The sequence below is a fragment of the Mytilus trossulus genome, chromosome 13, assembly GCF_036588685.1.
Source record: "Mytilus trossulus isolate FHL-02 chromosome 13, PNRI_Mtr1.1.1.hap1, whole genome shotgun sequence".
Taxonomy (NCBI): domain Eukaryota; kingdom Metazoa; phylum Mollusca; class Bivalvia; order Mytilida; family Mytilidae; genus Mytilus; species Mytilus trossulus.
The window spans coordinates 1,236,675-1,255,395 of NC_086385.1; the positions used below are offsets into that span (position 1 = coordinate 1,236,675).

Here is an 18,721-nt window from a genome sequence, read left to right on the forward strand (position 1 = left end):
AAGAATTGAATGCTTTTCTGTAACCTCATTGGGGTGTAAAGGCGTTGAACGAGGTACATTTTGTATGAAGCGCGGAAGCGTTCCATTCTAATGATGTGTGCACGGTTAACGCCTTTACAACGTGATGAAGTTACAAAAAGAAGCATTCAATACTTATAATTACATTTTAGCTATGATCATGCATCCACAATGTTTATCAAGTTTTTCTCTAATTTACCTGTGCACTTTATGGTGGGAACATATACCACCATGAATGATACATTTTATTGTGTAATGAAGTTGATTAAGGAATAACGCGAGATTACAGTTTAGCCAATCAAAATAACGTATTTTAATGAAACATACATCTAATGTAATTATTCTATGTTTTATAATCGATACATTCTAGTTGTAAATCAATCGCAAAGTTTGATAACAAAGTAGCTTAGTTTTTATATACGTCCTAATATAAACGAGATGCGGAAAAAGAAGGACGGACAAACTAATAAGTCGAAAAAAAAACTGACCAGGCCATGGCTAAAAAGTATAGACCAACAGCCGATCAAAGGTACACACGATACAAAATAGATAACTAAAGAGTAAGCAACACGAGACCATCAAAGCTTAGGTTGCCCTGGATGTACACAGATCCTGTTGCACAGGCAGCACACGTCGTGTTGCTTATATTAAAGAACCATGAAATTATTTTTAACTTGGTTTAATTGTATTATGATATTTGGTATTCTGTGGCTTCATTTATTTTCGTAAGTACCAATTTTCGAGGATTGACGAACACTTGCATATTCGTGGATTGACGAAAACTTGCATATTCATTGATGCTTAAATTCTGTGTTTTTTGTAAATACTGAATACATTCTTTTAGAAAAGCTGTAGATCATTGAACATTTAAATACGTTGTTCCCCTGTACCAACGAAATTCACGAAAATTAGTATCCAACGAATATAAACAATAAATGAATTCACAGTATTCAATTGTTTAGATACTTTTTTACTGTATGTTGTTAAATATATAAACATATAACATGTATATATAACATGCCAAATGTATTGTTACTTTATTGTCCTGATCTGCACGAGCAAGTAGCTTATTCAATTTATCCGTTCGATTGCATTGACATCAAGGTGAGTACTACGTTATATTAGTTAATAACATTCTGCACGATTCAAACTTGATAGATAGCAATTTAACATCGTCATTTGGTCCGGAACGACATACATTATCATTCAAAACAAATAAAAAATGTACAAAAAATAGAAAATAAATAAAATGTTGCGAATATATTAATTGCACTCATCATTTGAGTTTATTTATTCCATTAAAAATGTGCATACTCCGAGGGTGGCGAATGTGACATGTGGCGAATGTGACATGCCTAGTGTACGTTAGGTTCACTTTATTGCAAAGCATTGTTTATTAGTTAAATGTTTTAGATCTGACATGAGTATATATTTTTTTTAGGAACTACACTGATAATTTTATTCAACACTACAATCATCAAACAAGATTCTCGAAGAACAAAATGAATATCATTATATATGCAACATCATCATCTGCCGTGTATATTGCCACACACTAATAAAAGGGATATCGATGATAAATACACATAAAAAACATCTTATGCCAGGCTTTCCGTAACTTCGGATAAAACAAGGATAACCATTACAAAACGCGGCCATTTGTTTTTTGAAAAAATAAAATTACGAAAATATTGAACTCCGAGGAAAATTCAAAATGTAAAGTCCCTTATCAAACGGCAAAATAAAATGATAAAACACATCACACGAAAGGACAACAACTGCCATTCGTGGCTTTTAAATGTAGAATATGGTAGATTGAACTTTGTTTTATAGATGTTAAGCTCTCATTTGTACGACAGTCGCATTGAGTTCCATTATTTTGACATCGATGCATAAACAAAGTATTACAAATAGCGGCTCAACAACAGCACAAACCTCAATAATGTCAGGGGCTCCGGAAGGATAAGCATATCCTGTTCAGCATGTGACAACTGTCGTGTTGCCCATGTTTTTACAAAGCCAGTAAATAGTCTAATGTGATATGTCACATTCGTGAAAGGGAACGGTATTGTAGTTGCGACATATCTGATATCATCTGTATAACGCATATTTAATAACGTTGTTCAATAACAAATTTTTGAGTATGTGGAATGACACATATTCGAAAAAAAAAGTATTAATTTCTATTTTTTTTATTTTCATTGTTTAGATTATGTTTTGTCAAACATATTCAAATTAATACTGACTCAGCAAACATGCATTAACTTGTGAAAATGTTAAAACTAATTGTGATCGGTTTTTTTTGTGTTTCAGCTGGATCAATATAAATATTATCTCTTATTTTTAAGGTGGATTGAGCATACCAGAACGGAAGTCACATTACCATTAAGTTCTTACAGATAAAAACAAGACAATCTAATGATGGAGAACAATTTTATAGTGACAAATAGCGTTGTCAAGAAAATAATAATAATATTCAAATGATCAGTATTGAAACTAGCTTGCATTTCTCAAACTTAAGATATGTATGTAATAGAACATCCCGTCTTTAATTTGTATCAAACCTGCTGACATTTCTCCTATCTTCTTTTAATAATACCGACCAATACATAGAATGTAGAATAATGAGTTTGTTGTAAATTTTTTCTATCATTTTATCTTATATTAGTTATATTGAAATGCATGTGTTTAAGTTAATGACGTATGTACAAGATATCAATACACAGGATATCAATACACTTGTAGTGGTTGGTTTATCTTTAATTGTCCAAATGGCATCCCACCTATCATATGACAAAGTTAAGCTTGCATCTATAATCTATGACAAACGAGACGATTTTGATTTTGAAATTACCCAAACTCCGCAACATTATTAGCAATACATCAACATCACCTGCCTATAAGATATACATTTTCCAACTTTTTCGGTATTCAAGAGATGCAGTTGCTACTTAGACTTCGTGTCTGATACGAAAGGTGTTGAACCATTTGTAGCAAACTCCCCGGCAGTTCCAGTTCCGATCCGCATACGGGCCCGAATACTACTCTACACTAATTGATGGAGAAGGAAAAAAGTTCCGGAACGGAAACGATCACTGTACGGAGTTTGCATTTGTAGTTCGAAGAACCTGTCGCCTTTTAAAAGTTCATCTGAATATACCAAGACTTTGATGATAGTATTCCGTAGCAACTTCACAAATAATTATAAATAATACACGATGACCTAAAATAGAAAGAAAGAAGATGTGGTATGATTGCCAATGAGACAGCTGTCCACAAGAAACCATAATGACACAGACTTTAACAACTATAGGTTATCTGACGGCCTTAGACAATGAGCCAAACCCATACCACATAGTCAGCTATAAAAGGCCCTGATATGACAATATAAAACTATTCAAACTAGAAAACTAACGACTGAAAGTAAAGATTCTGTTAACTGACGTTTTTAGTATCTCAATAACGTGTGAAAGTATTATCTTATATGTTTTTTGAATATTGCCTTAACTCTTTACTCTATTTTTGACAATATCTAGTTGAGGTGGCTCTGTACTAATTCATCCCGTCATTGTGATATAGTGCTATAATAAATAAAAACAAAAAAACAAATCTTACAAAGCCGCCTACATTTTTTAGAATAGATACAACATTTGCTACTAAAAATTAAGCAAGCAATACTCAAACATCAATCTGAAATATAAATGTTTTGTTCTTTCTTATTGATATTGCACTCATACTATCACGCTCTACCTATATGATGGCCGAAAACGATCATCACATTTTATTTTGCTTTTTGAGCCAAACATACATTTTTCTTTTTTGGTTTCTTATAAATTTGTCCTTATATTAACACTGTTACATAAAGTAATCATGAGAGTAATTGCATAACACTTTATAAATCACTAATAATAAAATGTAGTTCTAAATAACATCGCGTAGTTACAACAAAAAAGAAAGATAGCTATCAAACGTCCATGCACTGTAATTTGTTTTAAGATCCGTTCTAAAGAAATATTGACAATAACACAATGTTGATACAAACGAATTGACTTTATAATAAAACATCCTCAATGAGACTACAATCTAAGGAATTATATTTTATTTAGGCTAACAAAAAATTAGCGATCACTCCTGCATACCTTGTTTCAGTAAAATGTAAATGTTTCTAGTGTTTAAACATCAAATGTTGTCTATTTATACAAAAAAAGCATCGAGCAGAACAGGTTTGGAACAAACTGGTTTTCCTAAAAACGATATATTAAACATGGGAGACAAACATAAGGTTTCAAAAACAATAACGGTACCAGTTTTTCTGAACCAGATGCGCATTTCGACAAAACATGTCTCTTCAGTGATGCTCGTTGCCAAAATATTTGAAATCCAAAGTTTATATAAAAGATGAAGAGCTATCATCCAAAAGGTAAAAAAAATATAGCCAAATCCATGAAAGGAATCGGAGTTTATATATTTCAAGCTATATATATTTTTATTCTCATCAAGCCAATGCATTACATCGGCACAGAGATAACAAATAGAACAATAAATATTTACAATCTGTACAAAACAAGCAAGAGAGCTTACAAAAGTTACAATCCAGGAGTACACTCACAATATAAAAAAGGAAGATGTGGTATGATTGCCAATGAAACAACTATCCACAAAGGACCAAAATGACAAACATTAAGAATTATAGGTCACCGTACGGCCTTCGACAATGAGCAAAGCCCATACCGCATATAGTCAGCTATAAAAAGCCCCGAAGTATGTATGTTTTTTTTAAAGGACAGAGCTACATTACTTTATTTGACAGATAAAGACGAAGACATAGTTATTGGTATTAATCAATTTGTTGGAAATTTAAACATCGAAACTGTTCACTGTAATCTCACAAATAACACTTTAATCATAACACTTGTATTGTCAAACGGAATACAATCATAAATACAACATTAAAACTGAGAAACGAATAAATCGTTAATTACTATCCAGTAATTGTATATACACCGTACATTATTTAACACAAACCCAATCAAAAGTTGGGGTGATCTCAGGAGCTCCGGAAGGGTATGCAAAACCTGTCCAACATGTGACACCCGTCGTCTATGTAAGAATTTCATTATTATATGTTTACATAAGGAACGAAGAAGAACACATGTAGTCGTTGGGTGTACTGGTAATTCTTAGATAGATCGTACATTTTATAAGTCTACCTGACGAAAATTATATATTTGCTTTCATAAGACTTTTACCGGTATATTTTGATTCAAACTTTTATCCAATTGCTCTTTTCCTTATTTCTTACAGCATTCGTCATCAATTTAAAAAAGTAACGAAACTATTCAAAGTTACCAGACACTAATTATTTAAACAATACGTGCGTTTCGTGTAGAAATGACTCATCAAGGACGCTCGAATCCAAAGAGTTAAAAGGGCAAATCAAGATCATGGTTGAAGAACACGTAATGAATAACAGCCTATATGTGCTTTTTCATATTCATGGACGTATAATTTAAATAACGGTATTGTATCAATATTCGCCACAAACAATTTTATTTGTCATCTACTTGACCATGTTGACGATATCATTATCAATTTTATATAAATTTGAAGCGACTGTCGTACAAGTGAGAGGTTTAGCACTATACAACCAGGTTCAACCAACCATTTTCTACATCGGAAAATACCTGAACCAAGTCAGCTATTTGACAGTTGTTGTCCATTCGCAATTGATGTGCTTTGTTATTTGATTTTGCCATGAGATTATGTTCAGTATTTTTATAGAATTTACTTTTATTATTTATGATTAGGTACATGTTAATATCTTACTTTTGCTGCATTAGATTTTAACTAATCAATTATTGCTTACAACATAGAAATGAATTGACGTTGGTGTATTGTTGACATTCTTCGGATCGACAGCTTTCCTTTGCTTCTGTTCTGAAGATAAGTTATATACGCTTTGACACACTCCCCATGTCCTTTCTCAATTTTATGTTTTACATTATTTTTGTATAGGTATACACATTTGATTTTTTGGACTATTTTGCAGGTTGTAAACTGTATATATCCTGAACCTGCTACATGATCCTATCAGAAGTTTTCAATGAACAGGTTTACAAATGTTTATAGCGTTGTCACATTTGTAAATTAGTCTATCTATGTCCCTGTCTCTGTCTCTGTCTCTCCTTCTCTCTCTCTGTCTTTTTCTCATTGTTAAAGTTCGTTCGGATGCCTATAACAGCTTACATCCACTTCATATGACTTTTGGTGGATAGTTTTTTCGTTGACAATACTACCACATCTCTTTATTTATAATTTATAGCATTGACTTGAAAGAACTTACTTTTAGAAAGTTTCGATGTTTGATAACATTTAAAATTACACTAGATGTCAATTGATCAACAAGTAGGTTGAAGGCAAGAGAAAAATCAAATCACATTTCTGACATCTTCACATCATCAATTTCTTTAATAATGCAATATTAAAATGTCATATTACAGCTTGAAAATTGAAAACCTTTTTATTAAAAAACTTTATATTAATTAAGGAATGAATGTGAAAAATGTTCTGTCTATGAGGAAATAACTAAAAAAATGGTGCACACTGAATAACACGCGAAGCGGGTTATCCAACCGCATCCAAACCGCATTTTTTTTTATGTTATTTCGAATAGACAGAAAAAAATATCACAGTCATATCTTATAACCTAATCCTAAATTCCATTTAGGATTTAAACCGTAGAAAACCATAAAAAACGTTGACGACGTCACGGTCACATGATAAAATTATGTCTATGGGCTGATAGCAAAATAACGTCAGCCAATCAGAAGACGCGTTACTTCCAAAATTAAATTATAAGTCAATGTTTTATTTTCTGTATTGTCAGCAAATAATTAATATGGCAAATTATTACAAAAAAGGTACACCAAACATGTAAAGTAAAATGAATCTATTTAAATCGTTTATTTCGATTTCAATTATTTTTTTCTTACAACATGTGCAAAATGACGTAAACGGAAATACACTAAAAATTACTGAAGTGTATTAACTTTAAATAACCAGGACAATAGTAATTATACTGACTTGAAACTGATTTGTAGAAATCATAACTAAAGAAAGCCGGCAAAAAGATTTGGTAATTTATGCAGTTTATACTTTAATCTTATTGTTAATCATTATTTCATAACCACAATATTCATTTGCCCAGTCTCTCCGAGGTATAATAACAAAATATGAACGTCGATTTCTCATAACGCAAAACAATTGCATTTTTTTATCTGATGCAATTTTATACTGGTTTTCAAATTGTATGCATCGCAACAACCCATTGTAATTCGGACACGAACGTATTTATCAACTTATTTGTCATGTGTGCATTATTCTGTTTTTGTTAATTTCGCTGCTACTCGTCATTTAACATAGAAAAGTTAGTATCTGACCTAGTTATATACAAAAGAGAATTATACGGTTTCAGATTGAAATGTCCTCGTGACAATACATCTACAATACACATTACCAAGATAGAATCGCGACACAATAAACTGATACCTTTTTTAAAGAGCGTGATTGATTAAACTATTCATACATGTGTGTAGCGTGATTCACATTGAATATTCTATTACAGAGAATAAAAACTATTTATTCAGAAATTTCAATATGCATGATATAGTCTGATATTCAATATCTGTTTGACATGTCTTACGGGGTGATAAACATTTAAAATTAATACCCACTTAGACCTAAATGGCAGTAGTTTTACCTGTTTTGCTTAGTATTTTTCAGACTCGTTTGCAAATAAAGTGATAAAAACTACTGTAACCCATGTATTCACATTCCTGACTTGGAGGACGTTGCATTACCCTAGATGGTTTATAAATAGAGGAAGATGTGGTATGAGTGCTAATGTGACAACTCTCTTTCCAGGTTACAATTTATAAAAGTAAACCATTATATGTCATGGTACGGTCTTATTTGGATATCAAAATACAATTACATATCACTGATATAGTTTATTAGTATGGTATAGAAATGTTTTTTTTTAATATTTAACTGATGACATGCAAACTTCCTTTCTGATATCTCTTTTAAATAACAATTTTAAGTAAAGTCCGCTTTTAAATTATATATTGGCCTTAAGGCATTGCAAATTTCATAATATAATTTTGCTTATATAATTGAGAATGGAAATGGAGAATGTGTCAACTGGACAACAACCAGACCAAAGATCAGAAAACAGCCGAAAACCATGGGTCAACTTTATCTTTACAATCAATCGTTCATTAGTCTCGTTTACATTGATATTTGGAGCAAAATTAAGCTATTGTATCAGCACAATTTGAAACAATGTGTGATGTAGTTTTCCAAATTTGAAAAAAAACACCAATAAACATGAACAACACACAATAAAAGTAAACTTTAAAAGAAGAGCTATTCACTATTCAGACAAAATGCACCCTCAAGTCAAATTGGTATGATTGGCTAAAGTTGTCAAGTTAAGTATTCAATCAAAATCTTATTCTAGAACATGTTTTTTTTTTCTATTTGACAAATCACATGTAACGTTACGCTGAAAAACAAAGCTTATATTTTAAAAGAATCAAATCGCAACATATCAATATAAAGGTTAATCAATCTAAATATTCTGGAAGTAAGTAATGGAAAAAATGACTTACCAATAAATCAAAACAATGGTAGTATGAACCACTAAAAGCAAATAAAATGATTTTGAGTCTAAAAACAAATCTTCAGACAAATCTTATCAACAGCACAGCGTAAAAAAACGTTCCCTGAAGTGAACAAAACGGCTAACTACTCAATTTTGAAATTGAACAAATATTTTGTCACTTTGTAGAGGAAGTCTTACATGTTTCGATTTTGTATTTATATTTCGTTTTGTGTACGTCATTTTATACGTAGATGGCTGTACTACAGTATCTATCCCACACGTAGTTCAATTAGACGATCACGTTTAAATGGTACCGGACCACAAGAAGTAGTAGATGTTAACACAGAACAAGTAACTGGTTTGAGTATAGGTATATCATTCAGAAAATTAAATTTTGAAAGACAGAAATTGTCAAATGTTAATCTTTATCAACACATGGACCAGGATCTGCTAACCAAATCAGAGTACCGAATGTCACCCCCAGTTTTTTGTGGGGTTCGTTTGTTTTCCGTTTTTGGTGTTAGATGTTGGGTTTTGTGTATTGTTGTTTATCTGTTTGTCTATTTGTCCTTTTGTGTGTTTGTCTTTTTTCTTGATTAGCCATGGGATTATCAGTTAGTTTTTCATGAGTTTGAACGTCTCTTTTGCATTTTTCGTGCGTTTTTTTAATTCATATTTGACAACATAAAAAAAGGAACAGAAAAGCATGATAAGATTTCATATTGGAAGGGGCGAGTTGTTATCAATTACTGGGAGCAGATTTTTCCTTACCTGAATTATTAAATATGTAATATTTGCATTGCGTATAACAATATACAAATTAATGTATATTATTCCCGCCTAATTCTGTATGTGTTTGTCCCAAGAAAGAGGCTGTCGTTGACTGCTATTTGATATATTCGTCTTTAGTTTATAGTTTTGTACATAAATCAGACGTTTTTTTTTTTTTTGGTTTCGTTGATTTCAAGATTGTCATTTCAAGACTTTTCTAGCCTGTTATACGGAGTTTGCCTTGTTCATTGTTGAAGGCCGTACGGTTGTGACCGTTGTGTAAATGTAAATGCTTATATATTCGTCGGTTGACTAATTGTTGATAGGTGTATCGAAAAAAATATACAAAATATGAGTATTTGTATAATAAGTGTTTTGACTGAATTTTTCTGCATTCGTTAATTCGCTTTCTCTTATTTACCTGCAAGGGATATATTCTCTGGTACATGTGCATTGCAACCGCGTTCAAAATATATGATACAATTATCGAAAAAGTGGCATGTATTTTTGTGATGTGTAACCTTATTAATCGTTATGAAATAAAACAGGAATATGCGTGTTAGTCAAGTATATAATATATTTATTTCACATTAACATGGAATCGGCCTGAATATAATCTAAATTAACCCTGCATATTTGTTTCATTACAGTATTTGATTCTTGCACATACAATGATGAAATAACTAATTTCGAAAGCATTTCGAATATATATGTAATGCCAGGTGTCCAATTTCCTTCCAGAGTATAATCCTGATAGACTGTTTTGGCTTGAAAGAAAGAGCGGTGATGTAAAATCTTCCAATCTTAATGGATCTAATATTATCAAAATTGTCAGCACGAACGAAACACATGCAAACATAGGAATACATGTACATAATAGCGATATATACTGTGCAAATGGCAAACGAATTCTACGGGTCATATTTTCATCACCAACTAAAGCAAATGTTATATATTCTGATACAGAGATGATTTATGGTATAATGTTTTACCAGGAAAAAGGTTAGTGCGTATCTAATATAACAGGGATTTACAGAATGTAGCACACGAGGGGCACATCCAAAGAGCATACACGTAACACCTATCAAGACCACTGAAACAAATTATTTTGAAAGTCAAAACATAAAAAAATTAAACCGCATTAACAACCAAGAGATTCCTAAATGTGGTACAAAATTTTGCTACTACGAATTAAAGGAAAATTTTTATATACTTCAACGAGACAACAACAACACGACAATTTATACGCAATCATACAGCTTTTCATATTGAAAAATGAACCAGTCAAAGATCGGCTCTGAACACAACGTTATTTGCGCTTTTTATATTATGACTGCATTGAAAAAGATCACAATTTCTGTTTTGGATAATATATTTACGGACACACACCACATGCGTATCAAGTGTAAGCATTTATAACTCAGTTAATGAATCATATGTAAAACAACGTGTTTTTAGGTTCTTAACAGGCACTAAATGACAAAAGATATTTTAACTGATCATGTACCTTTTCAGAAGTTTTCGGAACTGTAAAAGGACAAATGTTTTTTGTTTGTACATGGAGTTTTGTATTGATTACAATGATTATGATATATTACAATGTGTATGTGCATCTCTTTTTTTAATTTACATTTCAATGTTTTAATATGTGATTTTGTTGATAGTTGCTAGCGCTTCTTTGCACATGTTTGTTTATTTATTAACACCAGCCACATAATATTCACAAATATTTACTAAAATATACACTTAACTCGTTATTTAATATCTATTAGTGTCTAGGTGTTTCGTGGAATCGTTATTTATGTTTATATAGTTGATAATCACATGATATTTAACAGCTTTATGATGTTGATTTTTTTTTATATACTGTCGTGTAGTTTGTTGATTTATAGCATGCATTACTATATCGTTCTATTTTATAATTCTTTTACTATTTTATATTTGTTACGAAAACATGTTGCCTATGTGTAACAAGCTAATAGTTTAAATCATAAGCGGTACTTGTATTACAAATCTTTGTGAGTATTCTATAACGTATTGTAAAGTTACCAATGACTGCAAATTACATTTAGGTTTGTGTATTTGAATTTTACATGCAAATTTACTCATATGTTACGTTGTCCTCAGTTTCAAGTATGTATTACGCTCTTATCTACTTTCAAGCAGTGTTTGTCGATATAGTTACTAAACCAGCTGTAAGACAGTACATAGTGGATAAGATTTCTTTATTCAAAATATTCAAGAAATATTGGCATGTGTTTCTTTCAATAAATGTTATATGAGAAGATTTAGATAGCATCCATTTGTCTATATAAATAAGTACATGCACAATTGTAGGATAAGTTCCTTGTATTGAAGATCGAAATCGCAACTGTTCATTGATAAATGTATTTGAAATATTTATATACTACAAAACACAAAGCGCATGCATGTGCTATTATATCATTCACACAAACAGGAAAGCGCAACACTCAAAAGTAGACTTGCAAAATCATGGGGAAAACACATGTCTGACAACACCTTATCAGAGAACCGTCTTGTGTATTCAAGGTGGTCTGGAAAGGTTAACATATCCTGCTCCGCATTCTACCCCCGTACTTTAAGGTATTATAAAGAACAGTCCTCTAATAGTCAAGAAACACAACCAAGAAAAAACCCTGATATCAATATCATGATACATATCATAGTATTTGATTTTGTTTAAGTATTCGTTTAAAATTTGTGAAAGTATGTTACAGTTCTTCTGCAATTATTGTCAATAATTGTGTGTCCGTGGCTTAGTCGAATCGGAAAAGAACTGCAGAATGGAATGGTAATTGGGAAGACATTGTGTGTGTGTTTGCGATTAAAAGCCAACAAGGTAAATTATCATTTACCTTCAATCTTATAGTTTGTTCCTGCAAACACGTATTATTAAACATCTAAGTACTAATATACAATGTTGAGTTGTGGTGTTGTGGCTATAGTAGTCTAAGCCTAGGTTTTTTTTAATGTTTGTTCTGTATTGTCCCACAGAAAAACATTTCTTATTTGAAGATATATCCAAATTAAAGCAGACTGTAGTAAAAAGGGCACATGTGTCAATGTATACGTTAAAAGTATGATTTACAGTCATAAATACAAAATACTATGTCTTTGTACCTTTTTGCCTTCGATACATTAAAATATACTGGAAACATAATACATGAAAATATATGAGTCAATCAATTGCTTATACTTGTCATTTTAATACAATTGTTTTGTATCAATGGTTCTTATTAGATGACAGTAAGCGTAAATAAAGGCAACAGTAGTATACCGCTGTTCAAAACTCATAAATCCATGGACAAAAAACAAAATCGGGGTAACAAACCAAAACCGAGCGAAACGCATTAAATATAAGAGGAGAACAACGACACACCACAGAAACGGACCAAGCATCAGACAAAACACCAAGAGAATAACAAATATAACATCAAAACTAAATACATGAATTTGGGATAGACAAGTACCGTGCCACGTCTTATCTAAAAAATAAGAGAAAACACAAACGACTCAACGTCAAAATGCAACACACACAGAAACGAACAATAATATAACAATGACCATCTTCCTGACTTGGTGCAAGACACTTTTACTCTATCTCTATCTCCTTGTATATAACTAAGGGAGCCAACAGTTTGAATTGCTGATTGTATTGACGTAATTTCTACAATAATAACAAAAATTAACTCACATGTTGCATCAAGAAATCTTCTTTGATCAAATTTTATTACATTCCGAAGCGGCCAAGTAGCCACAAAACGGCCAGTGTTTGTATTTGCATACCTATGACGTCCAAAAGAGATAACATATTTTCGCTGAATTTTCTTTAATGTAAATTTTACACTTAAATAATGATTTGATTTGAATTGAAAAATGTATGTTTTGCATTATAATAGAGAAGCTTTGCTGACGTCATCAGGTAAACTAAATTTGCAAAAATAAAACTACCGAAGGACGTCCGTAAAGCTTCAAATACAATACAGTTATCTCTTGAGTATTCTTAACCTATTAATGTGTAATGGGTTTTTATCTGCACGTTTTGAAGTGAATGATAAAAGGTTCTTGGTGTTTGAGATAGTTTGACTTTATTGTTTTTTCTTCTTTCCGATCGGTCAATGAGACAACTATCCACACAAGATCAAAATAACACAGACATTATCAACTATAGGTCACCATACGGCCTTCAACAATGAGTAAAGCCCATACCGCAATATATAATTGTCTAACTGAATATCAATGACAATGTTTTTAATTTTAAATTCAGAAACATCACAGCAATCTAGAATTATTTTTTCTTTCGAAACAAAATGTACTTACATACTTTGCAGAGGCGCACACTGTTTGATTATTGTTTAATTGATTTTTGTTATTTTATTTTAGACTGAGACGGATGTCTTTAAAAGAAAGTATAAACACAGCATGAACAAAATAATTTTATCAGCCACCTTTTACAATGACTTCAGGATATGTCATCTTTGAAGTAGGACTCTTTATAAGATGCAGACAATAACTCTTTTTGTATGAATGTATATTGCATTTGTGTATGAAGTGTGATTGCATTTCAATACATTTTTTTCAATAAGCAGTTGTAATTATATCTTTTTGGTAATAATATAACAAATACAGTTTATACTTGTTGAATTTTTTCGTCAAAACATAATGCAAAAATCCATGCACATTTTTGTTTTTAATTGTTCTTAGTTTGAAGAAAAACAATTTATTTTAATCAAACAATAAGTGCGATTCACATCATTTTGCTAATCTTCTGTTAGCATTTTAATGATTTGTTAAACATAAACATGTAAAACATTTCTGATATGTTTCATGTAGTTGCACAGTTGCGCCAGAATTGTTTAGTGCGCTCGATTTATTGCGGATGTGTTTAGTAAAGATTGATTTAACCGACAGATTTTACAAATTTGTATTTTTAATATTTTTCCAAATGCTGTTTTTGTACTTTATGTTCGAAATAATTTTTGATTAAGGAATGTATCTCTTGTATGCGAAGCTCTGATCCCTTGTCTGGCTTTGGCTATACGTTTTGAACCTTTTTTTTTTATTATAGTTTTGTATGAATGTATATTGCATTTGTGTATGAAGTGTGATTGCATTTCAATACATTTTTTTCAATAAGCAGTTGTAATTATATCTTTTTGGTAATAATATAACAAATACAGTTTATACTTGTTGAATTTTTTCGTCAAAACATAATGCAAAAATCCATGCACATTTTTGTTTTTAATTGTTCTTAGTTTGAAGAAAAACAATTTATTTTAATCAAACAATAAGTGCGATTCACATCATTTTGCTAATCTTCTGTTAGCATTTTAATGATTTGTTAAACATAAACATGTAAAACATTTCTGATATGTTTCATGTAGTTGCACAGTTGCGCCAGAATTGTTTAGTGCGCTCGATTTATTGCGGATGTGTTTAGTAAAGATTGATTTAACCGACAGATTTTACAAATTTGTATTTTTAATATTTTTCCAAATGCTGTTTTTGTACTTTATGTTCGAAATAATTTTTGATTAAGGAATGTATCTCTTGTATGCGAAGCTCTGATCCCTTGTCTGGCTTTGGCTATACGTTTTGAACCTTTTTTTTTATTATAGTTAGTCATATTTTAAATAAGCTTTTAATTTTCAAAATGGCATCTGGTAAAGAAATATTGATACCGTTAATGTTAATACTCATAGACAACAGGATCAAAACTTTGTACCTGCGCCAGATGCGCGTTTTGTCTACAAAAGACTCATAAGTGACATTGGAATCATAAAGTTAAAAAGGCCAATATAAAGTACAAAGTTAAAGATCATTGAGGACCAAAAATTCCTACACGTTTTGCAAAATACAGCTAAAGAAATCTATTCCTGAGGAAGACAAATCTTAGTATTTCAAAAATTAAAAGTGTTGTTAACATTTAATTTATAATTATGAACATATCAATGCTAATTCAAGTCAACCTAACTGTGCTGATTACCGAGCTGGTTATACTCTCGGGGAATAGAAACATCAACAGCAGTGGGATCGACCCAGTGGTTTTAAATCCACTCATTATAGTCACCATGATCAAAACTTTGCACCTGCGCCAGCATATAGAGTAAATTATAAAATGTTTACGATTATCTAATTGCGCATGACTGTAAATAGAGAAAATAGTAGCATGAGTAGTCATAGATGTTTAAAATCAAGACATTGCTTAAGAAAGACAAATAAAGGTGAGTCAAAAAGGTAAACGTTACCTGAAATGCATGGCTATCACAAACATCAAATCCACACTCAGTCAGACATGCTCTTAACATAAGTACAGGTTAGACGACTATGCTGGTATCTAGATATTCAAGACTGCAAATACATGACTTTAATAAGTTTAGACGCACACACATAGTAATGGTCAACAGTTTCTAGATGGTGATTCTAAACATTATAAAGTGTGGATTTAAGTCGATCTTCCTCATTACTCTGTTGGATTAGTGTTTGTTGAAAGGGAGTGACTTTACTATCGTTCGGCATGTCATATCTCGCATATAGGGTTATGATCTCTTGATCTTACGTTATCATAACAAAAGGTGTCACTTATAAAGCAGTCTCTACTGAACCTTTCATATAACCTGCGATTACTTCCGGTTATTGATAAGGGTGAAGTTGTTGGTTATACAGTGTAATGATGTGTTTTATAGACATTTTCTTCGTCGTTATTTACTTTTTTCTTTCCAGCTTTTGTCAGTCTGTTTCTTTTAAACCCTTTTTAGACATCTGTCTATCTTTCTTAATGTGCTATAGTTGAAACGCTTGTTTTCTCGTTAGTTAGTTATATAGCATTTAAATATGGCATTCTGTATACGATCTTAGATCACAACCGTGGTCAGCGTCATGTATTGTTTAAATACATATATTCAAGCCCCCATTAACAAAAAGCTTATTATTTTCATTCTTAAATGGGAAATAATGAACAAGAAAGGTTTTTGTAATATTTTCTTAATGTTAAATTTGTATTGCAAACTTAAATATTGAAACGTAAAGGGTCAGTGGTGACAAAGTGGCGAAATTTGTTTCGATGCAGTTTCAACTACTATATCATATCTAGCATTGTGTCTAGGGTTGTGAAATAAATTTTCATTCCGAATGTTTTTTTTCGACTTAAATTAAGTCATCATAGAAACCAGGACTACATTTTGTAAATACGCCAGACGCGCGTTTCGTCTAAAAAAAGACTCATCAGTGACGCTTGAAAACACTTTATTTAACAAATGATTAAAAAATGTCCACCACGATAAAACTATGGACGTAATCAATTGAGTATCAGGGCATGCAACACACTACCTGCCATTTCGAAAAAAAGGCAATGAATTGTATACATTCAATTATAATTCGGATAACAACAAAAAACCTATTTCATGTAAACAAAAGGAATTATAATGCAGTTCAATCTACAAAATAAAAAAGAAAGCAAACACAGGATTATTAAAAAACAGTGGCTTTGAATTAGCTGTCAGATAACTGCGAGTACTCTCAGATCTGTTCATCCCGGTTGGGATCCCGCTAACATGTGTAACCCCGCCACATTATTTATGTATGTGCCTGTCCCAAGTCAGTAGCCTGTAATTCAGTGGTTGTCGTTTGTTTATATGCTACTTATTTGTTTTTCATTCATTTTTTTTTACATAAAGAAGGCCGTTAGTTTTCTCGATGGAATTGTTTTACATTGTCTTATCGGGGCCTTCTGTAGCTGACTATGCGGTATGGGCTTTGTTCATTGATGAAGGCCGTACGGTGACCTATAGTTGTTAATGTTTATGTTATGTTGGTCTTTTGTGGATAGTTGTCTCATTGGCAACATACCACATCTTCTATTTTATAAATACATATTAAAAGAAATATTTTCTAATGAGACATTTCCCTTCCTGTGGTAATAATACACAAAAAACAAGAAATATTTTCTCAATACAGTTGTACACTGATTGACTTTGGACATCATAAAAAGGTTTATAATCGTTTTGAATTCTTTTTTCCTTGAATTAAACAAAACAAATATCAAACGAAAATGTAAACGGAAGCATTTCGATGATTTTTTTCTATAAAAAATAAATCTTCCTCCAATAAGAGGGACACATTAAAGCTGTATATTTTAGATCAAGTCTACAATATTAAATACATGTTCGTGCTTTACATACATGTAGTCTTTTCGTATTGTTTTTTCAGTCGTGAGTTCATGAATTTATATTTTATTCAAAGATAAAACCAAACAGTTAAACAATAGTTTATCTACTTAGTATAAATCTTTAATTAATTTCACGCACAAGGAAGAAGCAAGATTACGATAACGATTTAAACCTGCATTCGTGTGATTTTATGTTCTATTTCAAAAGTATAAAAACAATTATCATCTTTCGAAACGAGATGGACAATTTGATTGTAGATATACACATTGGACTTGGTTTTATCCAACAGAACGAACTGTCAAATTCCTCAAAAAGACATACACCCAACAGGACACATTAAATTGCCTCAACATGTTTTGCTGTTATTTCTAAAGATTGAATAATTGCTGAAAAAACAGCAAAATTATTTTAAAATAATTTTGTTTGTTCCGAATAGAGATAAAACCTACAAGCTCCCGCATTAAAGATTTAAAATATACTACAATGACAACGGGCCACTGACTGTCATTTCATCTTCTCATTATTTTAGTGTCCTGTTTGCCAATAATATGAACTAGACATTTGTAATGGGAAGACTGAAATGTTATGCTGATGTTAATATTACATGGACGTAAACTAGAATAGAGCGCTATCTGTTTCTTATGGTGAACGTTTAGTACAAGAGATGTTTTTTGATCCGATTGCGTGATGTAGATAATTTAGCAGCCCATTTATTCGTTAATTGTGTTCGAGGGAGCCATCATTTCCTCAATCTTTAGACTAAAACATAAACATTTTTGTCATTACAAAGTATACCTTCTTGCACGAATTACATGAAGTTCTACTTCGACCTAGCTACAATATATAGTGTGCATGCGAAGACAGATTTTAATTTTAACTATTATAACAAGCTTCAAGTTATAACATTCATAAAAAGAGACAGATAGTAAAGCAAGAAGAGATTTATTTTTTGTTGATTGATATTTATTGAAAAATGTAATATAATATTCTATTGTTTTATAATATATTAGTCATACAATACTTGATAGACGTTGTCTTTGTTTTTGAAGATACCTGGTGTCAGGATCCCTTTGAAAAT

The 18,721-nt window shown here is 31.4% G+C and overlaps 1 protein-coding gene across 1 annotated transcript; it reads left to right on the forward strand.

Moving 5' to 3' along the window:
* The first annotated feature begins 512 nt into the window (after nucleotides 1-512).
* Nucleotides 513-10,483, forward strand: LOC134695298 (protein cueball-like). The gene is made up of 3 exons (XM_063556521.1): nucleotides 513-547; nucleotides 8,935-9,053; nucleotides 10,196-10,483. Exons 1-3 carry the CDS (start codon nucleotides 513-515, stop codon nucleotides 10,459-10,461), a joined length of 420 nt encoding a protein of 139 aa, XP_063412591.1. The 3' UTR covers nucleotides 10,462-10,483.
* The last annotated feature ends 8,238 nt before the right edge of the window (nucleotides 10,484-18,721 follow it).